Raw genomic sequence first — 27,173 nt, 5'->3', positions numbered from 1 at the left:
CAGACCGGACTTGGGCTTACGTTAAGGAAATCTATCGAGTATCACAGGACAAAAACTAGTATTACCTACCGCAGCAAGAAAGAAGATAGTAGAAAGCAGAGATAACATTCCTCCATCGGTTAATATATCTTGTTTATCGGCCTAAACCTTATCATTGTAGCGTGACCAAATAGCGGGTTGTGGTAAGGCAAAAGAAGTGTTCACGGATAGTCATAGCACCTCTTGTATTACTTAAAAAGAAAGAATCCTGTCACTTACGGCAATAATCTTTACTTCATGTTAATTAAGCTGTTACAGTCAGCCAAACTCGTGATAACAGGTGTTGGATGCCTGAGGCATCACTATGTGATACATCCTGCATGTTTGATAGCTCTCTCTCCTTTCCTTCTCTTCCTCCTCTCCTCGTGCGAGACAGTCAATACACACAGTGTTTTCTCCATCGTTTCTCTCTCTGTATCGCATCTCTGTCAAGAGGGTAGTGCTAGCCATCTTATAATCTTTCTATTACAACAACACATTATATCTCATTCGGTCCTAGATTACTACTATGAATAACCAGACAAGAACAAATTCATAAAGACACATTACCTTTAAGATTGAACTTATCCCCGTATGAGAGGTTGGATAGCATCGCTAACGATAGCCATCTCACTAAATATATGCTTTGAATGTAGGACTTATGGTAGCGATTGTTTTGTGCCGTAGCATTTTTTCGTACTTGCTGATGGAATATTTAGCTCATCTAAAATGACCTTCGCCCGATATGATGTAAAACCTTTGTGAAAGCCAACCAGAATTTCGCCACATATTGCAGTTCTGCACTGGGATCATGCGTTGCGCCCAGGCAAACCCTTTGGCAGAGCAAGCCCACCCATATCTTTGAGGAAGGTAAACGCACGCTTCATGAATTGAGACAAATCTTCCCCCAGCCATTGTGGCATACCACTGTTCCTGGTAAACTCCAGTTCCTGCTGGAACTTCCCGGAGATCTGGACGGGTCAGCTTGTCATCAGTCGGACAAAGTAGGCTTTAATTTGCCACGTACCAATGTACATGCTCCGCTTTTAGTGTCGTCAATGGATGACTGCACAATTGCACGGGCTACCATCTCTGGAGTGTTGGTTTCAAGGCCGGCAGCTTTCCATTGTTCCGTTAACCCTGTCGTGATTTGAGTTGGAGTAAAAAACGGTGCGATTCCTTTGATCACAATGCCGTATTTCTGTGCAGCTGTCTGCGATGCTCGTAGTAAGCCGATTACCCCGTGTTTCGAAGCAACATATGCTGCGACCCCTGTATCTCCGAAATATCCTGACGTCGATGCCACTAGAATAATAGCAGGCAGTTGTTTTGTATCGTTTTTGGATGAAGACTTTACATAATGCATGCCCAGTCTCAAAGCTGGGAGGCAGTTGGTTAGCACCACTGGCAAGGTCGGATGGAAAAGAGAGAGTTGGGGAGATACTGTTCAAAGTTCCTTTCAGGTTGACATCGATCACACGAAAAGCCTCTTCAGACTCCCTCAAATTTCCTTCATTATCCATGTTTTCCATACTCAGTGTTTCAGTTGATTCCATAATTGCGGCATTAGCTACCACGATGTGGATGTCTCCAAAAACTTCCACAGTACGCTGGAAAAGATCGTTCATTTGTTTCCAGTTGAGAATATCGACAGGAATATAGGCTGCTTTGTGGGGATGAGGTAGGGATGCAACCACATTTTGTGCTTGATCCTTAACCGCGGGGATGTCAGCAAGAACAACATTGGCACCATGTTCGTTGAAGACTTTAGCTGCAGCGGCACCAATGCCCCAGCGCCCCCAGTGATGACGACGGTTCGAGATGCGACTCGGTCCAAAATCCGCTGATCAAAATCCATTTTGGTACAGCACGTCTCTTCTGTCCCGAGAGGAAGAGATAAGAAGGGGTATTGATCACTGGAGCGTTGAAACAAAGGCTGTTTAGAAATCAATCTCAATCTTTTTGCACCCACTGCTCTTTATACATCAATAACTTGGTCGGGATTTAATCCAGGTTTACGTGGCAGGAGAAGAATCTAGCCTGTCTGTCGTTTCTACGGATGGTCCAGCTTGACAAGACTCACTCTGTCTCATTATTCTGCATATTTCTTGATAGATGCGGTCCCACTAGGCTCGAAACCAAGAATCTTGTTTTTTGTTACTGTCTAGCGGTAAGATACGCTGTATTTTTCCTCAATTCTTCCAAAAGTTGACAAGCGTTAGGCTTGGGATGTTAACGTAACACGGGGAATGGCGGAAGAGCGCCGGAGGTAGGCCGGAGGTGACTCTCAAGTGAATCTCAATAACCTGAATCTTAAGTCCGGAGGAAGCTCCGACTCAACGTAGTAGGTGGGACCCGGAAATTTCACGGAGCTTCCGGCCGGGCGTTGTCCAAGAAGCAACAGCGGGGTAGCTTGGAAGTAGTATCGAAAATAGTTTCCTGACCACTAGAATCGTTTCGGGTACCTGGGATCTTCCAAGGTTCTGACGATTGATTATTTAACCGCGGACACTTATATCTCTATGTCATAAAAGAGCGGCAATACTGATTATAGCTGCTCGTCAGGGATATGTCCGAAGGATTAGGGAGACATTTTTTGGACGTTTTATACACAGAATCAAGAGTTTCATCATGGGCTTGTTCAACGGGAACGGGGAGTTCCTGTATATATTGGCGGCAATCACGTACAGTCTAGGTCTAACCGCCCTCCAGATACTCAACAATCTCGAGAAATCGCTATTTCGGCCAGTACTATAATCCAAAATTTGAACACTGTAGCAGGTTACCATATCAGAGGAACAAGGAGGACCGGTATTTCAAATTATAGCGACCAGCTGATATTAAATGCCCGCTGGTTACGGCTATACATTCTCGGCTGCTTGGTGTTGATTTGTTCTTCCTCTTTTCTGGGGCTTTTCGTGTCCTATTCAGATAGCTAAGTCCTGAAAAATGCCGTCCGCCTTACCCTTTGCCACTTCCTTCTGCTTCCTCGTCTCTATTGACTCACTCGCACTACCAGCATCCTTTTCGTTTATGAGAATAAGGTTTCCTTTATTCACATAAAATGAAACTTTTCAACTTCAAATACTACCTGTAAATTTTGAAGTAGAAGGAAAACACACCACGCAGTTGGATAGGGTAGGACATTTGACAACCCAGCTCCCTTTATGCCCGGACACTAGATCGGTCGACTATACAAGCTGAAACACATATTATATCAAACCTGACCATAAAAGGGAAGCGATTTCAGCATCCTTAGCGATTGAAGGACTGCAAGATGCAGTATCCTGTAGGAAACCTAGGGCGAAAATACACCATTCTCGGTGTTCAGACGGCACAGCCTGCTGCAGCCGACCATCAGCATGACACCGAAAGCTGTACATTATGAGCAGTTGTCCAAATAGTCTGTTGTTGAATAAGTAATTAGTAGCCTTGTTGAGCAGTATTTAAATAGGAAACTCACTGAGCACAGATATTGAATCTCAAAGGCATACAGCTCCCCATCAAACTGATCACTTTGACAATGGGCGTCCATTTGTATATACAATGAAAAGTCTCCGTACAGCGCTGTAAATCATCGACGGTACTGTCTTCGGGGTTGCTTAACACCCTGTGACTGTGAAACTTAGTACAAAAACCCGAATACGTCACCATTCGTTTTATTCTTGTGTTAATTCTCTTACAGCAAAGGTCTCCCAAAATGATACCGGGCAGACATGTAACGGGCGCGGAGCCAAGAGACAACCAGAATATCTTTGGGAGATTCTGGGAGTGGAGCTAGATTGTCTTCATCGAATTGAAGGGGAGCGGGGAGTTGGTCACGCCACTGTTCGAGCTGATGTGTTAATTCTTCTTCTAGTGAAGATAACGAGTACCGCTCTTCGGTGTCTGTATTTGTTAATACTGCGTTTGGGATTTAGAGACATGAGACATCCGTACTTGTGAAAAAGAGGCAGTTACTTGTCCTCGTCAGTAGTATCCTGAGTGCGGTCTGAGCCAAAAAGTAGTAATGATAAAGAGAATCATTATCCTCCTCCCTCACGTCATCCACATATATAAAGGAGGGCTGCTCAATTTTCAAGAACCTTGGTAGAGGTACCTGGTCAGATATCTCTTGTAATCCACTATCAGGTAAGTTTAGCTCCTTCGTCAAGAGAGTCTCAGACATTAACGCAATCCAAAATAGTCGAGACTGCATGTCGGCAATCCACGTGTCGTGGGGGACAGGCATGCTTTAGAAAGTATGATTAATTCGTGTCTAAAAGCCACGCGAAGATAAAACCTACGTCTTCCAGAACATACGGCAGCAGGTAGATGCCTTTGTCGTCATAGACCACCAATCTACCGGACGAGCTAACTGAGAATAAAAAAGCCTAAAGATGAGATTAGTAGAGCTTCTCTGTACTTTGAAGGAGCATACCCGGCAAGGAGATAATATTGACAACTTTGAAGGCCGTTATCATTGATAAGCCAACCAATTCGCTTTCGAGACTCGTTGAAGAACATTATACTAGATAATTCTGTACGAGATTCCTTGGCAGAGTCAGCAAGATCCATATTTCCCAAGCTCCAGCTATCATGTTCGAATCCACCCTCGGCGAGGGCTTTTTCGACCTAAGGAGCCCAAGGCCATCACAACAAGCACCACGCAGCTCTCAATATCGTTGCCGAAATTCCCATCTATTGCCCTAGAAAGTGTGTGACATTGATAGAAAGTTCGATCAAGTATAGGATTGGCTAAATGGAACGTGGCAAAATAACTGTCGCACAACTCTTTAACTGTCGAGACCGTGAGTTGATCAAGGAAATTGGTGGACTTTTGCCGAGTCAACGATGAGCAATCTTGGTGGAGTGGTGCTCGTTTAGACTCAAGAGTGATGGCATAGTTTGTACCATACTGGGCCAATATCATCTGAACAGAATCTGGCAACATTTTAACCACACCACTCCAAGATATCACCTGATGGGCACTGAATGGAATTGTGGTGATTTGCGGGTGGGATCCAGATGCAGAGCCCATCAATTCCGGGCTTCCCTGTGATATAGATGGGTTTGCAAGAGGATGCAATGCCGAGCTTTGACTTGCGTAGAGAGCGGTAGGTGTGCCGGTCCGGTGGGGTCCAAACAAAGCAGGCACGACACCCTCCACCCTGGCAGAGATAGTCTCAAGTGTAGATTCAAAGCGGCTAAGAATTCTGATAAAATCAGAATGCGAAGATCTGCTAATGGTCAGTTGACTTTTCATTATAATTCACGCAGTTTGGTATTCACTCGACCGACTTGCGGCTGTTATATATACACTCGATCTCCAGGCTTCGACACAAACCGCAAGGAAATTCTTCGTCACATCTCGTCTTTTTCGAGCGACATCGTTCACATGCCTAATCGCTCAGCTATCAGCTGTGGGATTCTGCATAGCGAGACTAGGGCTTTTGTGGCTTGTGGCCTACTTACTTGTCTGGCAACGCTACTCCGCTGCCTCTTATTAGGCCTCTCTGGAGCAGCCTTATCTGCATTGGGTATCAAATCAATATCTGGAGGATCATTCATCTTGCTCTGCACTAAAACCAGAAGCAACAATATCCGAAAGTTCCATGGGAAGGGAGATGGGTGTAATAATCAGTGGGAGGGTCAACTCTGCAGAGAGATGTAAAGGAAATCCATTATCTTTAATGCCACCCGTTTTTTTTTCTAAAATTGGTCTGTAATTTTGAGACGACCACTGAGCGGTACGGTGTATAGTTAACTATATTAGGGTGACACATATGGGTGGCTGCAAAGAAAATGTCTGCTTGGCCGCCTCCGATGAGCCTTGAGATTGGGAAGGTCTTGTGACATCATAAGCCAGATTAAAAAGCTCGTGCAATTTCCCTTTCCAGCTCATACGCGAGACTGTGGGGCGTATGCGGGGTATGCCAGGCACGCTGATTTCGATGAACCAACCAAATTGTGGGGACAAATACAGAGACAAGGCCATATTCTGATTGATGTTCGAGTCTAGGATATAGGTATTGACTATTACTTATGAGCACCATCTAAATCATCTCAACGATCGATATGGAGAATGTTGAAGCTATTCTGGAAAACTCACTAAAAAGAGAATACTCGATGGAGAAAACGACCTCGGGATGCAGCTGAGATTAGCTAATAATGTTGGACAGAGGAAAAGAAGAGAGAAAGAGCCATCTAGCTATTTGCGTTCTACCAAACATTGGTAAGCTGATAGATCCGACAGCCACCCAACAGCTAAATACTTGGGCTATCTCTGGCTCTGTTCGTAATGCCATCGATTCAGGGGCTATTCGGAATTTTACAGCGCTATTCTCCTACGAATACCTCCATTAGTAATTAGTTATACAAAGCATGTAGAAGATTGGGTACCGGCTAAATAATCTTGTTGCTGGACGTAGAATACCCTCCTCTCTAATCGGCAACTAATGTCTACGAATTACCTAGGCTAGGGTCTGCGGAAACTCCGCGAAACATCTGACAATTTTTTTTTTTCGAGACCTATGTCATGAATATACGAAAGATACATAACATTCAAGATATAAGATCAAAATCCCAACGGAATCAATCAACGAAAGGCGCGATCGCTATCCTCCACGCGTTGTAAATATGCTCGTTTATGAGCTAGTCTCAGGCGTGATTTATCATTTCCTGTTTTCTTCGCTCATTGAAGGAAGAGAGGGTGTGAATTCAAGGCGGAGTCATTGACTGGATAGGATATAGCTTTACACTATTCCAGAGCAAGATGTGAAGCCACCATCAACAACCAACATTTGACCAGTAATGTATTTTGCAACATTACTGGCTAAAAATACAGTCGCGTTTGCCACATCAATTGCATCACCCATATGGCCCATCGGGATAGGCTGTTGACAAATTCGTTGGTAGACTTCGTGATCCCCGTTAAGCTTCATCTTTTCCACAAGCGGAGTATGTATTAACCCAGGTATCACCGAGTTCAGGCGAATCCCTTTAGCTGCATACATTGCCGCAGTCACTTTTGTAAACTGAATAACAGCTGCCTTGGCGGAAGAGTAGGCAACCTGCGGCTTTCCGATGTATCTCAGGCCAGCAATCGAGGCGTTGTTAACCACGGTGCCCGATCCTTGCTTTTCCATGATAGGGAGCACAGCATGGCAAGAGAGATAGACGCTTTTGAGATTGAGGCTGATTTGACGGTCCCAAACGTCCTCAGGCATACTGACTGGGTCGCCAGTCGCAGTCGCGCCCACATTGTTAATGAGGATATCAATGCGGCCGTATATGGTCATGGCAGCATCGACAACGTTTTTGACGTCGGTTGCAGACGTCACATCACCGCGCATTACTTCACAGAAGCCTCCCTCCTTTTTTATGAGAGTAGCCGTATGCTGAGCTGCAGGGAGATTCAGATCGCAGCCGAATATCCGTGCACCACTATGAGCCAGAACTCGTCCAATGGCTGCTCCGTTTCCCCAGGATCCTGAGCCTGGAACATGTACCTGTCCAATTCCCATGACAAGAGCGACCTTATCCTTGAGGTCTGGATAAATTGCAAACGTTTCCATTTTAGAAAATTAAAATTGAAAAAAAGAAATTTGGAAATTTGGAAAATGAGCGGATACCAGGTGAAGCTTGGCTTAAACCTTTATTCCGAGTAATAAATTGATGTTTTTCATCTCAAAATTCAAGATTGTTCGCGCAAAAGGAAACCGTCGTAACTAAATACGCGTTAGAGCTCACCCCTCCTGAGAGAAGAAGAGGCCGGGGAGAGAGGTCCGGAGCCAGATAACCTTGGAATACCCGTGAACAGTCTCCGCATGTCTGACTAGTTTGCTAACCTGTCGCAACAGCTATGGGCTTAGGTTGAATGCACGAATGAGATAGAAAGGAGGCTGGGTTCAAAATGCGCCTCTTAGATTCGCTCCTTTCTTCCACCTTTAGTACGCCGGTCTAGTAGTCTAACCCATCAGCCAGCCCAATACGACACTACCAAGGATCATAAAAGGCTGTTTCGAGATGTTCAAGGGACTTGTTAGCTGTCTAGTACCGGTATTCTCGCCTTTGTAATGACAGTTTCATGCACCTCTTATCGGAAGAAGTGGAGGTATTTGTCGAGAGTGGGGAGGTCGAATTGCGCCATAACTCCTCTACCATACTACGGGATATTTTGTTGTAGAGCCTTGCTATCCCGTTTTTGTGACTTGATTTCGTTTTTCAACACGGCGGCTTCATGGTAGGCCTTTCCAATTTGGTCAAGGAAAGGCCCTTCCGTGTGAAGGTTACTGACTTCTTTCCTCTAGTCAATCAACACGGCCTTGGTAGCGACGTATAATGTCCTCCGTTTTCTTCAGGTAGTCAAAGGCAGATGGAGGATCTTCGGAGAAGTTGTTTGGAAATCTTGCAGCTTGCTTAAGCTTTCGGCAAATGGACCAAGTGGGAAAAATAAGACCGGTCCCCTCCCTCGATCACATCCGTCTCAAGTACGCACGTTCAGTCCAGTCCATCACACTTGCTAGTGAAAGGAACCGGTCGTATTAGAAATACCTAGATGACCTGACAATTCCCTTCGCCCGATTTCTCGGATGTACTCCGTCTGAGCGAGAATAGTGAGTGTCTCGCTACCAAACCGAAAGAGGAAGGGATGCCGGGACCGGACCTTCCGCGGCAGGGAAAGTGATATAGACATCCCTCATTGGCTTACCTTTATACAGTAAAACACTCGCCACGACCCTTTTGTAACGCCATAATTATACTCTCTTGAATTTAGTAGACTACGTGCATAGAGGATTTTAGGGTAGAACTTAAGGGACCAAACAATCGCGAGTGTTAAGAGTACTGAGTCTCGACCCTTAATTATGGTTTGTATTTAGGAGGTTTGATCTTGTAGTTATGCCTCTTAGAGTAACGGCAAAGGGTTTTAGTGGGCAGAGAACAATGGTGGGAAAATTGACAGTTCGTTACTGTAGTACGTTTTACTTTATTAGCTATTTGTAACGCATTAATCCGATCGATTACTGTGATCCAAATACGGTCATACCTAACGTACTAGCTATTACCCTATTGCCTTATCACAGCTACAGTCCCCAGCCGGACCCCGCTCCGGTGTGGATGGACCACCTTTCAAAGGCATGTAGCCTCTTCCGGAGGTCTCACGAGTGCACCCCATGGTTAAAGCCAATCTGAACTTCCAGATCGAGGTTGAGTGAAGCTCCGCGAAGAGACTTGTACCGGAGTGTCTTCACCAATGAATATAAGTTATGTCTTCCCAACAAGAATGGAGTCTCCGATACAAAGCATTCCCAATCTTTTATTGTGCGAAATCAGTTTGTTGTTCGACCATCACCAGTCAAGTGTTTTACTATGGATAAAAGCAACGCCTCAGAAGTTGTCAGTGAAAAAGAGCAACCGGAATATGATGTTCTCATTATCGGGGCAGGGATGTCAGGCATCTTCTCTGCTGTCCGCATGAAAGAGCTTGGGCTACGAACGAAGGTGATCGAGAGAGGGACCAGTCCAGGTGGAGTTTGGTACTGGAATCGCTATCCCGGAGCACGCTTTGATTGTGAAAGCTATATATATGGATTCACCTTCGATCGAAAGATCCTGGACGGGTGGGACTGGAAGGAACACTTTTCGGCACAAAAAGACACAGAAGAATATATCAACTTCTTGGTCGATCAGACTGGAATCCAGGACGCCTTTCAGTTCGATACGGAAATCAAATCAGCCTATTGGCAAGAATCTTCCCGGTTCTGGCTGTTGACAGATACGACTGGTCATTGTTACACATCTCGATTTTTGATCAATGCCCTCGGACCCCTGACGGCTCACACCCTGCCAAATATCCCAGGTGTGAGTGATTATAAAGGTCTCGCGTGCCACAGCTCACGATGGCCGAAGGAAGAAGTGATCTTTGAGGGCAAAAGGGTGGGCCTTATTGGAACAGGGGCCACTGGCGTGCAGATCGCTCAGGAGGTCGCAAAGACAGCGAAGCAATTCACGATATTCCAACGCACTGCCAACTGGGCTGTTCCCATGCGCAACAAAGCTCTTTCGGCTGAAGACATGGCTGATATTCGAAGGAGGTATACAGATATTCATGCTGCCTGTAAAGCAAGTCCGCAAGGTTTTCATTTCGGGCCGGACCCACGCAATACTTTTGATATTCCGAAAGAAGAACGGGAGGCATTCTGGGAATCCCTATACAGCCAGCCTGGTCTAGTTAAATGGGTCGGAAACTTCAAGGATCTTTACCGAAACCAAGCGGCGAATGATGAATATAGCGCGTGGGTGGCCAACAAAATTCGGCAGCGCGTCAATAATCCCGCTACGGCCGAAAAGCTGATTCCCAGGTCTCACGGATTTGGCACGCGCAGGGTTTCTCTCGAGACAAATTACTTCGAAATCTACAATCAGGAAAATGTACGACTGGTCGATCTCAAGGAGACTCCAATAGAGAAAATCACGGAGAAAGGCATCAAGACCAGCGAGGAGGATCTCGAGTTTGATATTTTGATTTACGCCACTGGCTTTAACCCTGTCATCGGTGCATACGAGGATATCGATTATCAAGGGGAGAACGGCTTGAAATTGAAAGAAAAATGGTCAGACGGACCCAAAAGCTATCTTGGATTGAATGTCTCTGGTTTCCCAAACATGTTCACCGTGCTCGGACCCCATCACGCTGCTGGAAATCTTCCAAACTCCATTGAGTCTGCTGTGAACTGGGTTCATCAACTCATCAAATACATGTCAGAAAGGGGTTTTACCTATGAAATGGCGGACGAGGAAGGCGAGCTCGAGTGGACGAAACATTGCAATGAAGTCGGCAAAGGTCTTTTGGCTCTCAACGTCGACTCTTGGCAGACCGGCGTCAACCACAATGTTCCTGGGAAACAGAAAAGAACAATCCCTCGATACTTTGGCACTAACATCCAAGTTCGCCAGTGGTGTTCGGAGGAGGAAAGCCGGGGTTATCCACATTTCAGATTTAGTGAATAGGTCATTTCGGGGAGGTATTTTACTTCTAGGAGACTTGTACCAAGGCCAAAGTGGTGTGTCAGAAGTTAGGATGAGACCATGCTTTTTCTGTACCCAAGTCACAATATTACTTGAACTAGCAAATAACCACTAGTGACCTCAGCCACGACAAACTTGCCACCGTTGGTAATTGAACTTTAAGCGTGCGATTGAGTAGGATCGTTATTGCTGTCACACCGACTGCAATACTGCCTTTAGAAATCATGCACGGAGGAAGCGCCCATGCGGAAGCATTACACTCGATCACCGTCACCCACTCACGATTTCCAGGTTGTAAAATGGATCGCGACCGTAGTATTCACTTCTCGTAATAACCTTCGGGGTTGCTGTTAATCCCATCGCGAAACCGGTCTCATCAAATTTATAAAGGTCATCGGGGCCGATCCCAAATTGAAGGGGATATTTGTAACTCCCCCCACCTAACAACCCATCCACGCAGCCATATTCATACATCTTACTGGCGGTCTATTCAAGACTCCCTTCTTTCCAATGTACATTTCCACTGAGGGCAAAGGAAAAATTTCATGGGGGCCTATATTTCTGGGATGTGTTGGAGTAAACAGAGAAGACTAGTTGTTGAGGTCCAATGCATCTTTCTCGGTTCCATATCCGGTCCTCACCATATCCATTGGAGGGTCAAAGAACGGGTTTTCTCCGTTGTCGTATAAGAATTCGTCTACCTCCTTTCTAATCCAATTTGCACGCCCCGGGAGAGATATGTCTTGATCGCAGCCGATGGTGACACTTCGCCGGCGATCTGACCAGAGACGGCTTTCCCGAATCTGTTCGCGCATCTCCACAAGAAAAGAACACCAATGATTTTCGTTGTCCACGAACTTCAAAAAGCTCAAGTTCACAGATCGTACAGTTTCAGGTAGTTCTGAAAGGAACGATATGACGTCGGATTGGCTGACTATGAAACGTGATAGCTCAAAGTGTCGGAGTTTGGGCCAATTCTCAATGGGAAATATGCTCTTCAAGGGGATAGGCGTGATACTGTGCAGATTCTTGTGTTCGTTTTCGGCGTCTATCCCTGTGGTAGCGAGGCTGATCTCCTCCAGATCGCCTGCTTCGCTCAACGCCTTATAAAGCCTGTCACGGGGAAAAGATTGCCACGTCCCGGCGAGAGTGAAAGCAAGATCGAGGTGACGGAAGCCCGGTTTCTTGAGCAGCGTGACCAAGTGATCGTGTTCCTCGCAAGGATCATCGAGGATCGTACAGTTAATCCCCGTGCGAGGTAGGCGAGAATCTAGACTGAGCTCGATCACATCATTTTTTTTGTTGGGCAAGCACGCGTACCACAATGTAGAATCCGTGAAACTTTTTTTTTCTGCACTTCGTTGAGCTTTTTCCAAGGAAGCGAATGTACCTCCTCTGGTTGTTCGTGGCCAGGAAGTGGCCATCCGCGGGGGATGGGATAATTGAATCCTTGCGGGAAGGATCGGATCATAGGAGTTTGATAAAGCGGGGCGAAAAGAACACCATGGGCTGCAGGCGTGACCGTCACTTTCTTAAGTGCAGGGAATTGTTTTATACCTTGAATGAATGCTTCTTCGTCAAATTTCCCAGCCAGGACATCGTCTTGTTGCCGGATCAAAGCCCGATAAAACTCCCAACACTCACTCAGCGGAGGCCCGATCGAGCCCAGCTTTCTTATAGTCTTGTAATCCGGATCTTCATCGTCTATCCCGTCGTCACCGGCTTGGCGCCAGAAAGTATCCTCGACACTCGCAGCGCATGCGGCCTTGAACCACACAGGACAATCTTTGCTTTTGAATTTTGTACTTCTCCGTAGCTGATTGGCAGGGTCGCCTGCTCCCTCATCATCCTCGTCATCCTCATCGTCGTCATCGTCGCTATATTCGCGAGGCCAGTCTAGCTCCCAGTTTCCGCGAAAGCGACGAATCTCAATCTCGTTATCACTGGTTTCCTCGTCTGATACCATTTTATTCTCCCAGCCAGGGAGTCCGCTGCGTGTTCGCGGGCCCCTGGGAAGTCGGGCATCGTCCCAGACGATCTCTGTGACCTGGTGCCGGAACTTCTCATGGTCTGCGACAGCACGAAAGATTTCGATATTCAAGGGGTTGGCCGACAAACACTCGCTGGAGACGCAGTTCCACTGTATTGGAGAATTGTTTAGAGGCGAGGCGCATGGACTTGATATCGCGATTCGGTAGACGGGATGTAATTTCTCGCCACAGCTCCAAAGGGAGAGCAATGCTCTGGCCAATCGAAGTCATTTTGGTGCGCTGGTGCACTGGTAACATGGTGGAGGGGCAAAGTGGGTTGACAACAAAGTCATTAGAAAATCGGGGGGGATTAGCGTTAGCGTCAGTTGGTGTGTACGGGCGCCCCACCTGGGCAACCTCCTACCCATCCGGCATGAACGCTTTACGGAATACTCGAAATATACTAGTTGAAACGCGTAGAAATTCCTTTATTTCTAACTTCACTCCCATGCGCTAAACTTGAAGCACAAAGATACTTAAAGAGAACTTAAGGTTTTAAACTTAATTTCATGACGAACCTTAGAAGATGGTGACCCGTTTTAGTGGCGGGTCGGTCCCAGGGTGGGGTTTATGGGATACTACTCGGTCTACTAATAGGCGTGGATGGATATTATTCCAAATTCGAATCGGAAAGGGTTGCGAACCGGCTCCTAGAAAGACTATCTAGTTTGACTTCGATGGGGACGTGGAACGTATGGGCGTATGATCAAGGGTACTCCGACCCCCAATTCAAACGGTGGGTTTTTAATAAGTATAGCCCTCGATCGTTTCTGACTTCTACTTCTTCTTGTTCATTCCGAAACTTGAATCGAACACAAATCTAAGGATACAATATTCATTTTTCGTGACATCTCACTCTACATCAATCTGTATAATCTATCAAAGAGCTCACATTCGCCGAGCACCCTTGGCCTCTCCGAAAGAAAATCATTGGTCAATTCACTTTCCGCGAAAAACCTTCAACTCCGCGTATTATCAGTCAAGCCTTTCAAAATGAACTTTTGGACGCAAATTCAGGGTTCCGCTGCCCTCGCTGGAATAAAAGGACAATGGGGTGTGAGATATTTGGCTCTATATGGACGGGAGAGAGGGAAAACGAGCTGTCTAAAATATCTAAACTCCATCACATCTGTCCATCTATTCATGAACGGATGGGAGATCCGTTGGAGATCATGTCATGATCATCGCGTTATCAGGGCTCAATAGATTTTTCTTTTATTTAGTTTTAGATAGTAGAATACATTTATGCATTGAAAATACGTTTATATCACTGCGCCTCGAGTGATCGCTAACTGGACAGAGAATTAAGATACTTGATCAAGTTCTGGAATATCAAAAGATTATAATTCAGATCGATTTGCCCGCTTATCCATTTAACGCTTATGCAGATTTTAATTTGATTTCTTTTTTTTTTTTTGGCATCTCATCTGTAGTGTGTACTGTCTAAATCATTTGTCGGGGACCCGATGCAGCGTTTTGGCCCTATAGAACGCAGCCCCCACTCTTGATGCGATCTGACAGATGAATATGAGTCAATTAGTCTGACTGAACAAGAATGTCTTAAAAACCTTGTTTGTCCTCCGTGAAGTTTCTCAAAATCAAATCTTTCCTCCCATTCAAACATGCTATCTCCAATATCCTCTATGCTCATCCCAACTTTCTTCCTCTTCGTGGCCACCTTGGTTTCTTGTACGCCAACAAGCGCTGTAAATCCAGTTATAACCGCAGTTTACCAATTCCCCAGTGGCGCATACCTCGAGAATCTCGCCGTTGGCCATGAGAGCATTTTAGTCACTCGCGCGGACACACCTTTACTGTATCAAATCATCCTCCCAGCCAGGCCTCATGCTAGTGCCTACGCCAGCCTGATCTATCATTTTCCCAACGCAACCGGGCTGATGGGAATTACTGAATACGCCCCAAACACATTCGCTGTAATTGTCGGCAACTTCTCCATGACAAAACTAGTCCCCGGTACCTGGTCGGTTTGGAGTGTCCAAATTTTCGATAAAAACCATCCTACAGCCGAGAAAATCGTCGACTTGGTAGAAGCTCAGTTTCTCAATGGAATGACAATTTTGAATAAAACGGGTGCCATTTTGATTGCCGACAGCTTGGCAGGCTGTGTATACCGTCTCGATGTCAGGACAGGCGATTACGAAGTTGTTCTTGAGCATGAATCAATGAAAGCCACCGGGGCGATTGGACTCAACGGGATCCGCACAGTCACTACTACGACCGAAAGTCTCCTTTATTATGACAACAGCAAAACAACAGCGGTGAATCGGGTTGCTATTGATCCTGTTTCCGCGCGAAGGGAAAATATATCACATTGGCTCATGGGTTCTATGCCGATGACCTGGCCTATGACTATGAGACAGGTGATGTCTGGGTTGCGGGCAACGCCGATAACACGATTTTCCGGATCAATTTTGATGGAGAGGAGATTGTTGTGGCGAATGCGTCTAGTACGCCATCTGTGGTGACCCCATCGAGCCTTGCGTTTGGTAAGGGGAGGCATAGTCGCACGCTGTTCGGTACAACTTATGCTGGGGTGGCGCCGAATGGGACGGTCACCGGCGGGAACTTGCTGGCGATTGACGTTGGAATAGAAAACGCTGAAATAGCAGGGATCACTAGGCAAGTTGAACCTTATATATCGTGAAGTATCCACTTGAATACACATGCATTTCACTGATATAAAGATTTTGACTCCGACAGAGATTATGGAGACTCAATCATTGCGCGATACCTTCCCCACTTGTAGTGCATAAGAGTTGAAGCCTTGGTGCTTTTGGCGAGGATATTATACACAGACCTGGACACCGATGACGAATTCCCTTTGGTTTTCTGCTTACTGTGACGCATTTTACTCCAGAGTCGGATTCCATATGGTCGGTCTCCCACCAGGTCCACTCCTGTTGTTGGCCTCAACTTCCTCATTGCCTTAGCTTCCTTTGGTAACATGATAGCCGTGATAATCGGCCTATCTCGACGGATCAGAGAATGCGGCCGACGGGGAGTTCTACCTCTCATGACGTTCTGGGTCTCGACTAAGCCGTTCGGCACGACCTTGGGCCCGTACGTTATAATTTGCTCTCTGGCCGTGCTGATGATCCTAGCCGTCCCTGCTGGAGATTCTTTCACTTTCGGTATGTTCCTTTTCTTTCCTTCTTTCTACTTTCCCGTTAGAAGCCAGTCAGATGTTCTTGCAATGCCAATACTGAATAGTCAATTATTTGAACATCATCCCGTCTGCTGCCTTTAACTTTGCAATGGCTCTTGGTATCTACGTTGTTCGCTGGCGCCGAAGTAAAGCGAACCTGCCCGAACCCGAATTCAAGGCCTGGAACTTCGTGATTCTGTTTAATATCCTAGTCCAGCTCTGCCTCCTTGTCATGCATCCGCCCACAGGTGCACAGTATGCTGGTGATGTCAGCTTTTGGTATGCAACGTATGCCGTGACAGGAATTGGAATATAAGTCAACCAAACTTGGTCTACCCTTCTAGACTGCTACTACTCTATTATTACTAACGGAAATTACGTAGTCTTCTTGCCTGCGGCATCTATTACTATGCTTGGCCTTCCTTATTCCCAAATGGAGGGGCTATGAGTTGCGACAGGAACTGCTGTACCTAGACGGTGGAGTTCAGAGTAACCGACTGAAAAAGAGTCCTTAACGCTGAGGTTGGAGAGTGGGATGCGACGCATGATGCGGCCGGCTGTCTCACCGAGTCGCCGGTTGAGATTCAGGTTCAGGTAAAAGGCACTGATATGATTTAGGAGTTCTAAAGCATTCTGCCATCGGTTCTGCCTATTGGTTTGTTGAGTTGTTTTCATAGCTTATATTGCGTAGTTTATCGGGTTAGGAGCGGATAGGCCGTGGGAGCCTCGTCCGGTGGTCAGGTTGTCAGCCGTATTTAAGGATTGAATGTTTAAGCCACATAAAGGCTTGAAGAGCCTTTTCATTAGTGTACGTGTACTATATCCTAACCTTTTCTTACCTTAATCTTTCTTATCAGGGTAGATTTTTAGAACCCTACAAGCCACAATAATCTTCTTAGTAGTCTTCTCAGGTAGTCTTCTCCGATAGTCTTTTTATATGTCTTTTTAGCGGTCTTTTTCGAAATTCTCCTTAGGTAATCTTTTTTAGATATATCTCAGCTACCTCAGTTCCTTCGCTCACCTACTTTCATCTTATACACATCGCAAGGTTGCTTTGTTTTGAGATTTGGCCCTTTTCTACATTTAATCATCCTGCATATATTCACATCATAGCGGCAGTCCTCCCTTGGAAACGGTAATGAGTGAGCACCAAGTCGCCACTGCTGCCGTTCACAATGTGAGAACACCCTTCTCGAAAGCTTCAATCTATCAGTTCCCTCACTTCCTTCGTTCAACTTTCCAAATCTGCAAATGTCACATCATTAATTGTTGGAGACTGGTCACGCGACCTAGGTGGCTTCCTGGTTTATCAGGCTATAATGCCTGCTTGTTTACAGGAGTTCCCTCCTTCCTCTCTCTCTCTCTCTCTCTCTTTCTCCCTCTCTCTTCCTCCCTCTCTCTTCCTCCCCGGTCTTCTGTTAGTCTATCAACACAGTCTTTCCACCCTGCTTGTTCTCGTCCCCGCCAACATTAATCTCTCCACCCTCAATCCTTGTTCCAAATCTGAGGGTTGTGGATATATCTATATCAGAGAAAAACTCGAGAAACATGGGTGCAGAGGTACGGAACACCTTCACGGGAACCCATACGAGGATTCGAAAGTCTGCCTTGATCGCGATATGTTAGATCAAAATCAACACAAAATCACCCCAGTCACTACGGTTCGCTCGAGTGACATGATCGACCAGTTTCTTGCGGAGGCAAATCTGGCCTCTGAATTGGTTAAATGACATGAGGGCGCCATTTCTACTGCTTATCTTTGCTACTCAAGACACAAGTGTCTTTTTGTCGAATGCAAGAAACCCGGCAAGACAGTCAAGAAGGGAGACGACAAGAAACCTAAGAAAGAAGACTGGGACAGTTCCATTGATCAGTCGGAGAGACACATTCGCAAGTGGACCGACCACAATCTCTCCAGACCTTTTCATGGAGTTGCCAGCATTGGGCTTGAAGCCAGGGTCTTTCTTATGACTGCATGAGCGATCTGGTGGATGGGATCGTGGTAAGGAGATGGGCTTTGGAGGCACGCTCCGTGGATTCTTCGAGCGTGGCGAGTTCCAGGAAAACGCGCCGATGTTTGAAGCGGCCATACGCTTTAGGTGGGAGGCAGCCCTTCTCGCAGACTACATTCTCGAGTTGTTTGACCTTCCTGCTCCTGGTAAGGAGATTTGCATCATGTGGAACCGGGTTTTATGGATTGAACATAAACTGGAGACAATGCCAATACCCGATTTGGAGGCACGTTGGAAGAAGATGTACAACTCCCTTTCCGGTTATTTTGAAACTCCTTGCTTGAGAGAGCAAGGCCCACCTTTTTACCGACCACTGCATTATTTGATCGCGACCTGTTTGGAAGCTGACAAACAGGAGCATGAGACAACTGCTATAATCTCTGCCATTGGAGATTTCATGAGCACAGTTCGGATGTTTTACCAGCAACGTCTATGTGAGGACCAAGAAGTTCGTGGTAGAGGCCGCGAGTGGCTAAAATCCATCGGTCGACGGGCTCGCAAGTCCCTCTCGCCGCGTAAAATGACACGCCACTCAACGTCCGTCTCTTGCTAAGTTAGCCCGGTGAAGGTTTACGTGCTCCTCCGAAGGGCTGGGAAGAAGGCCACAGAAGTGAATGAGACAGAGGAAGAACATCACATTCTTATTATTTCCTAAGCTCTAGGGATTTGTATTTTAGCTTACTAGTATTGGATATCAATAAACCCTACTTCCCGACTTCAAGTTGGGCCGCCCGGTTTTGCTTAATTCGATACTATAAGTAGAGAGAATCAGACTTGTGCCCCGCAGAGCGGCGTAGGAATGCCAAGAGCTGTGGTCACCTGACCTTATCATATCTAATCGGATCTTATTTTTAAAAAATTTCAAGATACATAACATAGCATTAAGAGAACCCAATTGTACTACTATACACTGGTCGCGGAGAAGCTCGAAAGAAGACAAATCGCCGGTTCCGTCATTACCACCCAAACCAAGCTTTCCCACTCCATCAGCAAATATTTTTCTCCACCGAGACCCGCGGGGTACTCAACCGTACACAAAAAAGAATCGCAACCCCACGCCAGGTCCAAGGTCCAACAACCATATAAACATATCCCACCAAAATGTCGACACCTTCAACGATCCAACCGGCCACAGACGCCGCCTCTCACCTCGACCTAGCCATCACCCTCACACTCAACAATTGGCCGGCGCTCTCACTAGCCGTGCAGTCAAACTGGGGCGGCCCGAACTCAAGCGAAAAGCGGGACTGGCTTTGCGGTGCAATTTCCGACATGCTGGCCGATAGACCCGAGACCGACGCCGTGGACCTGGAGGAAGTACTTATCCAAGTGATGAACGACGAGTTCGACGTGGCGGTGGACGACGAGAGCGCTGCGGACGTTGCGGACCTGATCATGGAGCTTAAGGCGCAGACGGATCGCGGAGAGTTCGGCACTATCCAGCAGATGTTGGAGAAATTCCAGAAGAAGAGTCAGAATCGCTCTGCTGCGGTTCAGTTCCAGAGGGTTGAGGCTGCGGATGAGGATCAGGAGACGGATGAGAGTGAGGAAGGGGATGTTGAGATGGGTGATGCACCGAACTTGGTGCGGGCTCCTAGGGAGCGGGCTGAGCCTGAGATTGATGATGATGGGTTTACGAAGGTTGTTGGAAAGAAGAGGTAGATTTGGGCTTTTGTTGAATATGTTTCGTTTTATTTCCCGTTCGCTTCTGTGATAACGGGAAGCCCTTGGAAAGATATCCTTCTCTAGTTACATGTTACATCCATGGATAGATGCATTTATTACCAAGAATTGATCGTCTGTCAGATCTGGCTTGCGTGTGCTACCCTCTATGTGGCTGGAGATAACCCAAGAACCCGTACACGTTTCAACCGCTTGGATTCATAGATACAGCAAAGTCTATGTAAAGAAAAGAACGTGGAAAAGGAAATGTTCATCATCGTCAGTTGCGGACTGTCTGTGGTATCATTACGCGACCTCTGCCCACCCGTACCTCCCTGTTCAGAGGTTCTCGCAAGCACATCGCTGACATCGTTATTCTTTTGTGGTTGTACTTTTGAGAATATGGACATTCAGGTATCCTCGGTGGCAAAAGCACTTTACTGGGCCTCGGTCTCGGAAGTGATGAGCTTGGTGATCATACCAATAGCAATGGTTTGACCCTAAAAGCGATAGGTTAGCAGATGAACAAAATATTAGGAGTGCGAAGAAGACATACCTGGTCACGCAGGGTGAAACGACCTAATTGGTTGTATTCATCGTACGTCTCGACACAAACCGCACCAGCGGTGCTGGTAACCTCGAGACGGGCAATAATGGTCTGGCCCTTGCTGGCGAACTGGGGAGGGCGCTTGCTCTTGCGGCCGGTGCCGGGCTCGAGCTTGTGAAGAAGGGAGGCGAAGGTAACCTCCTCAACAGCGGAGTGAACGTGCAGGACACAGTTGAAACCGGCGGTCAGAATGCTCTTCAGATCCAAGATACGAATCTTAGCCTCGAAAGCAGACACGCAGTGAACGGGGCGCTTAGGTGAGCAGAGCACGAAACCGGGGAAGAAATCCTCTTCTTCGATACCACGGAGACGCAGACGAATCTGATCACCAACCTTGGCAGTCGGAATCTCTTCTTCTGTTTCACCGTACATCGCTGAGATCTGAACCTCCTCGCGGTTAGGCATCATGAGGTAAGTACCGTTCTTCTTAATGATACCGGACTCAATGCGACCCTCTGCCATGGTACCCATGTCACGGTACTTGGCGCTGATTGGCATCATGAACGGCGCGTTGACCTTACGCTCAGGGAGCTCGAACGCAGTCAGGTACTCAAGCAGCGACGGACCGTCGTACCAATCGCACACATCTTTGGGAATTCGGTCCTTGATACCGATAGTGCGCTGGGCAGAGATAGGCATGCAGAAGATGTCCGACTTCTTGTAGCCCAGAGCTTCCAGGAACTTGGTGACCTTGATGGTACATTCATCGAAACGGGCCTTGCTCCATTCGACAGTGGGGTCGTCCATCTTGTTAACAACAAGCACCAACTTGCTAACTCCAGTGTTGCGCGCAAGAAGTGCGTGCTCGCGAGTCTGGCCACCTTTCTCGAATCCAGTCTCGTACTCACCCTTACGAGCAGAGATAACCAAACAACCGAGATCGGCCTGAGATGCACCACCAATCATATGAGGAACATAGGACTTGTGACCAGGCGCGTCCAAGATGGAGAACTGACGCTCGATATCACCCTCCGGGTGGGGATGTTGACCTTGAAGAAGGCACGGCCAACCTCAACTGTCTTACCCTTGGAACGTTCCTCCTGGGTCAGATCAAGAGCCCACGAGAGGTACCAGGTCTCTCGACCAGCGTCCTTGGCCTCCTTCTTGTATTTTTCCAGTGTACGCTCATCGACCATGCCGGTGGCATGCAGGAGGGAACCTCCCAGGTGGACTTGCCAGCGTCGACGTGACCGATGAAGACGACGTTGACGTGCTCTCTCCGCTCACCGTAAATTTCCTTCAGGGTTGCCTCATCAACATCAGCCTGTTGTGACTTTGCGACGGCATTGGCCTCGCGAGCTTGCTTGGCTGCCTCGCCGCGGGCTGGGCTGGAACGTCCGGGGCTAGAGCGACCAGAAGATGGCGTGGGAGAAGACTTGCCAGTAGCAGCGGCCTTGTCGGTCTTGTCGAGGCCCTTGGTGGCCGCCACCTTTGAGCCTGCCTCAGCAGCCGCGGTGCCCTTGGTATCACCATTGGCCTCCTTGGGGGTGGTGTCAGCAGGCTTGTCAGCAGGCTTGGCTGCCGGGGTAGGAGTGCCGATCGAAAGGACCTTGGTCTTGGGGGCAGCACCGGAGGAGGTGGCGCCGATAGACAGAACCTTAGTCTTGGGCGGGGCGGCATTCGATGCGGGCTTGGGAGCGGACTGAGCCGGTGCTGCAGCCCGGGGTTGCTGTTGTGCCGCCACAGGCGCATTCTGACGAGGTTGCTGGTTGTAGCCACCGTATTGCTGTGGTCCATTGTTGTACTGGCCGAAGCCACCAGGCTGCTGGGCATAGGCATTGTATTGGCCGTAGGCTTGCTGGTATCCACCATAGGCCTGTTGTTGGCCATACTGAGGGTATCCCTGCTGGGGATAGCCAGCATACTGTTGGTACGGCTGTCCGGGAACGAAGGAAGAGGCTCCAGGCGTGAAAGAGGCGGCGCCAGGTTGGAATGAGGGTGCCTGGGGCTGGGGGCGAGATTGTGCGTTCAGGTTGACGCCCTCAGCCTGTCGGGAAAGCTCATCCTCCCAGGATTCAGGTGTTTGGTTTGACATCGTGAAATAAGATCCAAGGTCGAATTAACACGAAAATACCAAACCAAGACGGATTTGGACAGATACAGGTTGGGTCAATAAGAGGGGCGTGCCTTTTGATTTTGCACAGGTGAATGACTAAGACCCCGCGATAATTTTTTTCACGTGATATGATATTGCATAGTCTTCCTCCATTGTGTGAGAAAGTGAATGAACTTTTTTGAAGAAATCATTCTGTTTGCTTATGATTATGACTTTTTCTAATTATCAGATCTCACTACGTTGTCTCTCTTCTAAGGTTAAAAGCACAAGTGTCGGGCAGTTTTATCTTCTTTGAGCTTTCATTCTCTTATCGATAAGCACCCCTCCATGTCCGGTGGTTTATTGCTCAGGGGCCTTTTATATCGCCCGTCAATACGATCTACCCTACAAATTTAAGGGCCATTGGCCTTTAACTTGAAACACAATGGATACTTTTCTAACTGGGGTTTGTCTCATATATTACCGGTCGTGGGGCGAGGAGCTAATCCGTTCATTGCATACAGCTCACCCGACAGGCAATGAATTATGCTATTCGGTATGCTTGATAACAACAGAAGGACAACACCATTCAATGCTAAAGGCTGTCACGCAGGTCGGGAATTGCGATAACTGCCAGTTATGCAATGCGCCAGTCGTCGCGCTTGCTCAAAGTAAGTGTTTTTTTCGACTACAGGAAGAAGTCAGCGCTGATCGGTTCAGAATGTCAAAAGCGAAGACCGAGATGAGCTGGTCTCCTTGCAACAACGCCTAGAAAGCAAGATACAGGTCATAGCCCCAGCTATTGACATGATTGAATTGATGTGAGTCACCAGACACTGGGTTGGATAATCAGAAAGCTCACAATTGGCCTAGTGCTGCTCGAGGAAATACGTCATTGGAATCTGCCGTCGCCCTCACGAAGTCTCTGAGATGGGACATTCAGGCTCTAGGACAGCGGCTTGGAAAAGCCGCGGCATCTGAGGAATTGAGACGCAAAGGAGCAAGCTCGCCCAAAGACCAGGCAAACAGTGAGAAAGAGATCAAGCTTATTATCAAAGATATCAAGAAGCTGTTGGCTCGAATTGAAGATGCAGTGCCATTGATGAATCTGGCCATCACTACCTCTGGGGCAAAGTTATCCACTAACTTGCCCGCAACGGTATCGCCATCCCGGCTCCTCCAAGCCAGCACATTTCTCACAGCAGGGGATACACAATATTCAATGTCCCCATCTCAGGCAGTCCAAGTAGGGCCGACTTTTACCTTATCGATGTACATGCTATTTGCCAGTCACTTGCGACCCCATGATGAAGAATCGGTCCGCGAGGCCACGTGGAAGGAAGTCATGCACAAGGCGCGTTTGAAGCTGCGTCGCGTCCCAATAGCTTCATTGCAGTCTCCAGGCCAACGCCCGCGAACGAAGCTTCCAGGACCAGCGGGGGCCGATGAGTACGCTTACCAAGTCCTGATCATCGAAGACCTAGATGATGGCCGAGTCCACACAATCGACGAAAATGATCCACAGCCCCAGAACTACGAAGGCGTTTCCACGGCAGGAATCCGGGAGATTCTTCCTATTCATCAAATCTCAAAAATCTTCTACGCAGACACCGGGAGAATCCTCAATATCAGCACAGAGGGCGAAACAAACAACCCAGTGCTGCTGTTGAAACGGGACCTAAATGCTCTCCCGCCACGGCGCATGATGGAACGCGAGGAGGTAGAGGAGGACTTCCCTCAAGCAGAATCCGAGGAGGAACCAGAGGACGAGGAGCAAGCTCAACTCGATGCACAGCTGAACGGAGAGTACAATCGGGAAACAAGCAGTTTCGATCATTTACATGAAGACTCCATACCCGAAGAATGGCGTCTGCCTCCCGGGACTGGACCCAGAATGGATCGCATTTGAGGTCTATAACGAAGACGAAAGCTCCGATACCGAGTCGGAAGCTGAAAATCCCGAGGCATCCCCATCCGAACCCTCCATCGACCCAAACATGATGGCCAAGCTATCGCTTAATGAGAAGGGACATTCGTCTCACTCCCCTCTCCCCTAAATCAGTCATTCTTGTCCGCTGCCGCCGCAACAACAGTCTCCAACCCTCACTTCGAGAACATCCGCACCTCCCTATCCCTCCTCGAAACTCTGCTCCGTCTAACATCCCTCCAACAATTCCAACAACAATCCCACCTATCCATCAGCGACGAGCTCCTCAACTTCTTCCTGGAAGAGTCCTCCACCACCGGCGCTGGCGGCGACGAACAGCACCGCCAGCGGCTCCGCTCCGAGGCCCGTCGTCGCGTTGGCTGGGACCCCTACAATGAAAGCCCTGTCAAACACCGCGGCGAGGATTACCAGTACGGCTGGGAGCCCGGTAGTCCCCACCAATACGGCGGCGATCCTTACTCGCCTAGTGGGCGGCCGCAGGGCTTCCATCTTCGTTCTAGAGAGAGTACGCCGGAGACACCGGTGCGCAAAGGCTCGCCGAATGTACGTCCAGTTGGTCAGCGTGGTATGAGGCCTGCGTATACTGAGTCGCCCCTTTCGAAAAAGATAGGTAGGTCTCTGGATGATGGAGATGTAGGGTCTGGCAGGGCAGATTGAATGGGAAATGAATGGGAAATTCATGCCTTGTACATACATGTATTATGATCATGATTATGAGATAGCGAGTGCATTACAAGATTGTTTTCTTTTTGCCTCGGCCTTACAGATGAATCCTTCACTAGATGTTAAATTGTTCGGCGGATGTCATCAACCCTAGCCGCCCTCGAATGTGGGCTAATGGTCTACTTAAGAGCTTAAATAGTCAGATTCCCCGTGTTAGGATACTATGTAGATAGAAGGAATGACGTGTATTCAGATATCAACCGCATAGACAGATAACATCGCTCGCTGAAAGCAAGTTGCAGAAAACAGAGCTGGGAATAGAAGGAGAGAAAAAAGCCCGAAACGCCAAAAATAAAAAGACCCGACATTCCTAAACTCCAACCAAAGCAGATTCTTCAGGGGGCAATTGGCCGTGTTTAAGCTGGCGCACGCAGTAGCAAGACCACGCTCTTCAGGGGGTATATGGTATAGACAGGCGCCCTCGGAACCAACTTGGATCCTCTTGCCGATGCGTCCTTGAAAAGAGCAAGGGAGTTACTCCCAATCTTCATCGCTGTCATCCGCCTTCGCAGCGGTGGGACTCTTTTCCTTGGGGCTACCGGGTGTGCGGCTAGCAGTGCCACTCACAACGTCGTAGCTTGATTCGCTGTCGGCTTGAGATTGTAGGTCGTTTGACCGGCGAGGCTCAGCTTTCTGGGTTTCTTTGGTGGGAGCGAGAGTCTGGGAACCAGAGCGGACCTGTGGAGTAGAGGGAGACTGAGACTCAGAGTCAGAGTCGTCGTCCCAGCCGACTTCTTCTTCGTCTTCGGCATTGGCACCTGTAGAGTAGAACTGGTTAGAACTGGAAACAAAATCACCGGATTGATGGGTTCAATATACCCTTCAAAAGTTCCTTGCGCTTCTTCTCCTCGGTCTCTACGACGAGACGCAGGAAATAGTAACGAGTCCAGAATTCCCCGTATTCCACCTTCTCCGGCACGAGCTTCTCCATGGCCGAACGGAGCTCGGGGTATTTCTCCAAATCGGCAGCGATCTCATCCGTCTTAACTTCGACATTGAACTCCTTTTTGAACGAAGGCCACTCGTCGCTGACCGGGTCCTTGCTGAAGCTTTCCAAGTTCGAATGAATAACGTGCAGTTGTGCCTCGAACCGTGTTGCATGAATGACCCGCTTTCCTTCGGCATCCTTGCTCTCGAAGAGAAGCTTGCCAGCCTCATCCGTATCGGGCGGCAAAATGCTCACGGCTTCACGCAGCTTCTGGCCGATGTTCATTCCAAATCGCAGGATCGCTTCATCGGCTGCTTCCTCTGCCTTCTCAATCTCCTTCAGCCGCCGAGCGGCTTCCGCCTTCAACCGGGTAATAAAGCTTTCTCCACTGGCGCCAGCGCCTTCACTTTGTCCCTTGTCGCTAGATTCTGCTCCTTCTGCGGCAGCCTTGGGTGTGGCGGTGTCGTCACTTTGTCCGTCGCCACTGCCTGTCAGAGCAGCTGTGCTGAGAGACAGCCCCTTTGTCCGGTCGGCGATTGTTTCCCTAAGGTCTGAAAATCCTTTCACGGCTTCCTCGCTGGCGGCCGCATACTCCTGGCGAGCACCCTCGTAGTATGTTTCTCCCTGCTTGCGTACATTGTCCCATAGCCCTCCAATTCGGGAGCCCCACGGACTGGCGGAGAAGGCACGGAAGGTCTCCTGTAGCTCATCGTTGAGATTGGCGTTGGACTCCTGGGGCTTGGAGTCGGAGGGGGTTCCCTCTTTGTGGGAAAATGCCTCCTCCTGGATGTGATCGTAGGCGATATCCATGATGGGGAAGTTGCAAGAGGGAAAAGAGAAGGACGAAGCACAAGGATGCAGCTCCGCGTTCGTCCATGGGCCGACCGCCCCGCTTGCGACGATCCTCAAAACTAACTACGACATGCACACCGTTTAAACAGTGCTCAGTAAATCCAAGATAATTTTATATAATAATCATATTTAATAATATCTTTGGTATTCATAAATCGTAATCTATTGAACGGTGACCTCGG

At 48.0% G+C, this 27,173-nt stretch overlaps 15 protein-coding genes across 15 annotated transcripts; 6 read left to right on the top strand and 9 right to left on the bottom strand.

The window, feature by feature from the left end:
* Positions 1–827: 827 nt before the first annotated feature.
* Positions 828–2,111, bottom strand: N7519_003345 (uncharacterized protein; the record flags this gene model as incomplete). The annotated part of the gene is made up of 4 exons (XM_057290123.1): positions 828–989; positions 1,046–1,398; positions 1,463–1,861; positions 2,102–2,111. The coding sequence occupies 4 exons, from the start codon at positions 2,109–2,111 to the stop codon at positions 828–830; spliced, it is 924 nt and encodes a 307-aa protein (XP_057151325.1).
* Positions 2,112–3,230: 1,119 nt separating this feature from the next.
* N7519_003344 (uncharacterized protein) lies at positions 3,231–3,553 on the bottom strand (the record flags this gene model as incomplete). Its single annotated transcript, XM_057290122.1, has 2 exons — positions 3,231–3,423; positions 3,513–3,553. The coding sequence occupies 2 exons, from the start codon at positions 3,551–3,553 to the stop codon at positions 3,231–3,233; spliced, it is 234 nt and encodes a 77-aa protein (XP_057151324.1).
* A 144-nt stretch (positions 3,554–3,697) lies between these two features.
* Positions 3,698–4,249, bottom strand: N7519_003343 (fungal specific transcription factor domain-containing protein; the record flags this gene model as incomplete). Its single annotated transcript, XM_057290121.1, has 2 exons — positions 3,698–3,906; positions 3,958–4,249. The coding sequence occupies 2 exons, from the start codon at positions 4,247–4,249 to the stop codon at positions 3,698–3,700; spliced, it is 501 nt and encodes a 166-aa protein (XP_057151323.1).
* Positions 4,250–4,265: 16 nt separating this feature from the next.
* Positions 4,266–4,575, bottom strand: N7519_003342 (uncharacterized protein; the record flags this gene model as incomplete). The annotated part of the gene is made up of 2 exons (XM_057290120.1): positions 4,266–4,375; positions 4,464–4,575. 2 exons carry the CDS (start codon positions 4,573–4,575, stop codon positions 4,266–4,268), a joined length of 222 nt encoding a protein of 73 aa, XP_057151322.1.
* Positions 4,576–4,594: 19 nt separating this feature from the next.
* Positions 4,595–5,568, bottom strand: N7519_003341 (Zn(II)2Cys6 transcription factor domain-containing protein; the record flags this gene model as incomplete). Its single annotated transcript, XM_057290119.1, has 3 exons — positions 4,595–5,237; positions 5,290–5,399; positions 5,473–5,568. 3 exons carry the CDS (start codon positions 5,566–5,568, stop codon positions 4,595–4,597), a joined length of 849 nt encoding a protein of 282 aa, XP_057151321.1.
* Positions 5,569–6,752: 1,184 nt separating this feature from the next.
* Positions 6,753–7,574, bottom strand: N7519_003340 (SDR family NAD(P)-dependent oxidoreductase; the record flags this gene model as incomplete). Its single annotated transcript, XM_057290118.1, has 1 exon — positions 6,753–7,574. One exon carries the CDS (start codon positions 7,572–7,574, stop codon positions 6,753–6,755), a length of 822 nt encoding a protein of 273 aa, XP_057151320.1.
* A 1,795-nt stretch (positions 7,575–9,369) lies between these two features.
* N7519_003339 (flavin-containing monooxygenase) lies at positions 9,370–11,010 on the top strand (the record flags this gene model as incomplete). The annotated part of the gene is made up of 1 exon (XM_057290117.1): positions 9,370–11,010. One exon carries the CDS (start codon positions 9,370–9,372, stop codon positions 11,008–11,010), a length of 1,641 nt encoding a protein of 546 aa, XP_057151319.1.
* Positions 11,011–11,618: 608 nt separating this feature from the next.
* N7519_003338 (F-box protein) lies at positions 11,619–13,316 on the bottom strand (the record flags this gene model as incomplete). Its single annotated transcript, XM_057290116.1, has 3 exons — positions 11,619–12,298; positions 12,349–13,098; positions 13,160–13,316. 3 exons carry the CDS (start codon positions 13,314–13,316, stop codon positions 11,619–11,621), a joined length of 1,587 nt encoding a protein of 528 aa, XP_057151318.1.
* A 1,364-nt stretch (positions 13,317–14,680) lies between these two features.
* On the top strand, positions 14,681–15,723 carry N7519_003337 (uncharacterized protein; the record flags this gene model as incomplete). The annotated part of the gene is made up of 2 exons (XM_057290115.1): positions 14,681–15,337; positions 15,376–15,723. 2 exons carry the CDS (start codon positions 14,681–14,683, stop codon positions 15,721–15,723), a joined length of 1,005 nt encoding a protein of 334 aa, XP_057151317.1.
* Positions 15,724–16,092: 369 nt separating this feature from the next.
* N7519_003336 (uncharacterized protein) lies at positions 16,093–16,540 on the top strand (the record flags this gene model as incomplete). The annotated part of the gene is made up of 2 exons (XM_057290114.1): positions 16,093–16,210; positions 16,290–16,540. The coding sequence occupies 2 exons, from the start codon at positions 16,093–16,095 to the stop codon at positions 16,538–16,540; spliced, it is 369 nt and encodes a 122-aa protein (XP_057151316.1).
* A 1,694-nt stretch (positions 16,541–18,234) lies between these two features.
* N7519_003335 (uncharacterized protein) lies at positions 18,235–18,789 on the top strand (the record flags this gene model as incomplete). Its single annotated transcript, XM_057290113.1, has 1 exon — positions 18,235–18,789. One exon carries the CDS (start codon positions 18,235–18,237, stop codon positions 18,787–18,789), a length of 555 nt encoding a protein of 184 aa, XP_057151315.1.
* Positions 18,790–19,337: 548 nt separating this feature from the next.
* N7519_003334 (pre-rRNA-processing TSR2 family protein) lies at positions 19,338–19,898 on the top strand (the record flags this gene model as incomplete). Its single annotated transcript, XM_057290112.1, has 1 exon — positions 19,338–19,898. One exon carries the CDS (start codon positions 19,338–19,340, stop codon positions 19,896–19,898), a length of 561 nt encoding a protein of 186 aa, XP_057151314.1.
* Positions 19,899–20,285: 387 nt separating this feature from the next.
* Positions 20,286–22,540, bottom strand: N7519_003333 (translation termination factor GTPase eRF3; the record flags this gene model as incomplete). Its single annotated transcript, XM_057290111.1, has 4 exons — positions 20,286–20,398; positions 20,455–21,474; positions 21,516–21,676; positions 21,733–22,540. The coding sequence occupies 4 exons, from the start codon at positions 22,538–22,540 to the stop codon at positions 20,336–20,338; spliced, it is 2,052 nt and encodes a 683-aa protein (XP_057151313.1). The 3' UTR covers positions 20,286–20,335.
* Positions 22,541–22,985: 445 nt separating this feature from the next.
* N7519_003332 (RanGTP-binding protein) lies at positions 22,986–25,145 on the top strand (the record flags this gene model as incomplete). The annotated part of the gene is made up of 6 exons (XM_057290110.1): positions 22,986–23,006; positions 23,065–23,096; positions 23,154–23,211; positions 23,261–23,361; positions 23,414–24,408; positions 24,568–25,145. 6 exons carry the CDS (start codon positions 22,986–22,988, stop codon positions 25,143–25,145), a joined length of 1,785 nt encoding a protein of 594 aa, XP_057151312.1.
* A 540-nt stretch (positions 25,146–25,685) lies between these two features.
* N7519_003331 (BSD domain-containing protein) lies at positions 25,686–26,949 on the bottom strand (the record flags this gene model as incomplete). The annotated part of the gene is made up of 2 exons (XM_057290109.1): positions 25,686–25,969; positions 26,031–26,949. 2 exons carry the CDS (start codon positions 26,947–26,949, stop codon positions 25,686–25,688), a joined length of 1,203 nt encoding a protein of 400 aa, XP_057151311.1.
* Between the last annotated feature and the right edge of the window lie 224 nt (positions 26,950–27,173).

Source organism: Penicillium mononematosum, assembly GCF_028829835.1.
Source record: "Penicillium mononematosum strain IBT 11891 chromosome Unknown utg000002l:1.0-8112719.0:1.0-8118358.0, whole genome shotgun sequence".
In the NCBI taxonomy this organism is placed as follows: domain Eukaryota; kingdom Fungi; phylum Ascomycota; class Eurotiomycetes; order Eurotiales; family Aspergillaceae; genus Penicillium; species Penicillium mononematosum.
The sequence above is the reverse complement of the archived record's forward strand: the minus strand, read 5'-3'. Positions and strand labels throughout refer to the sequence as shown.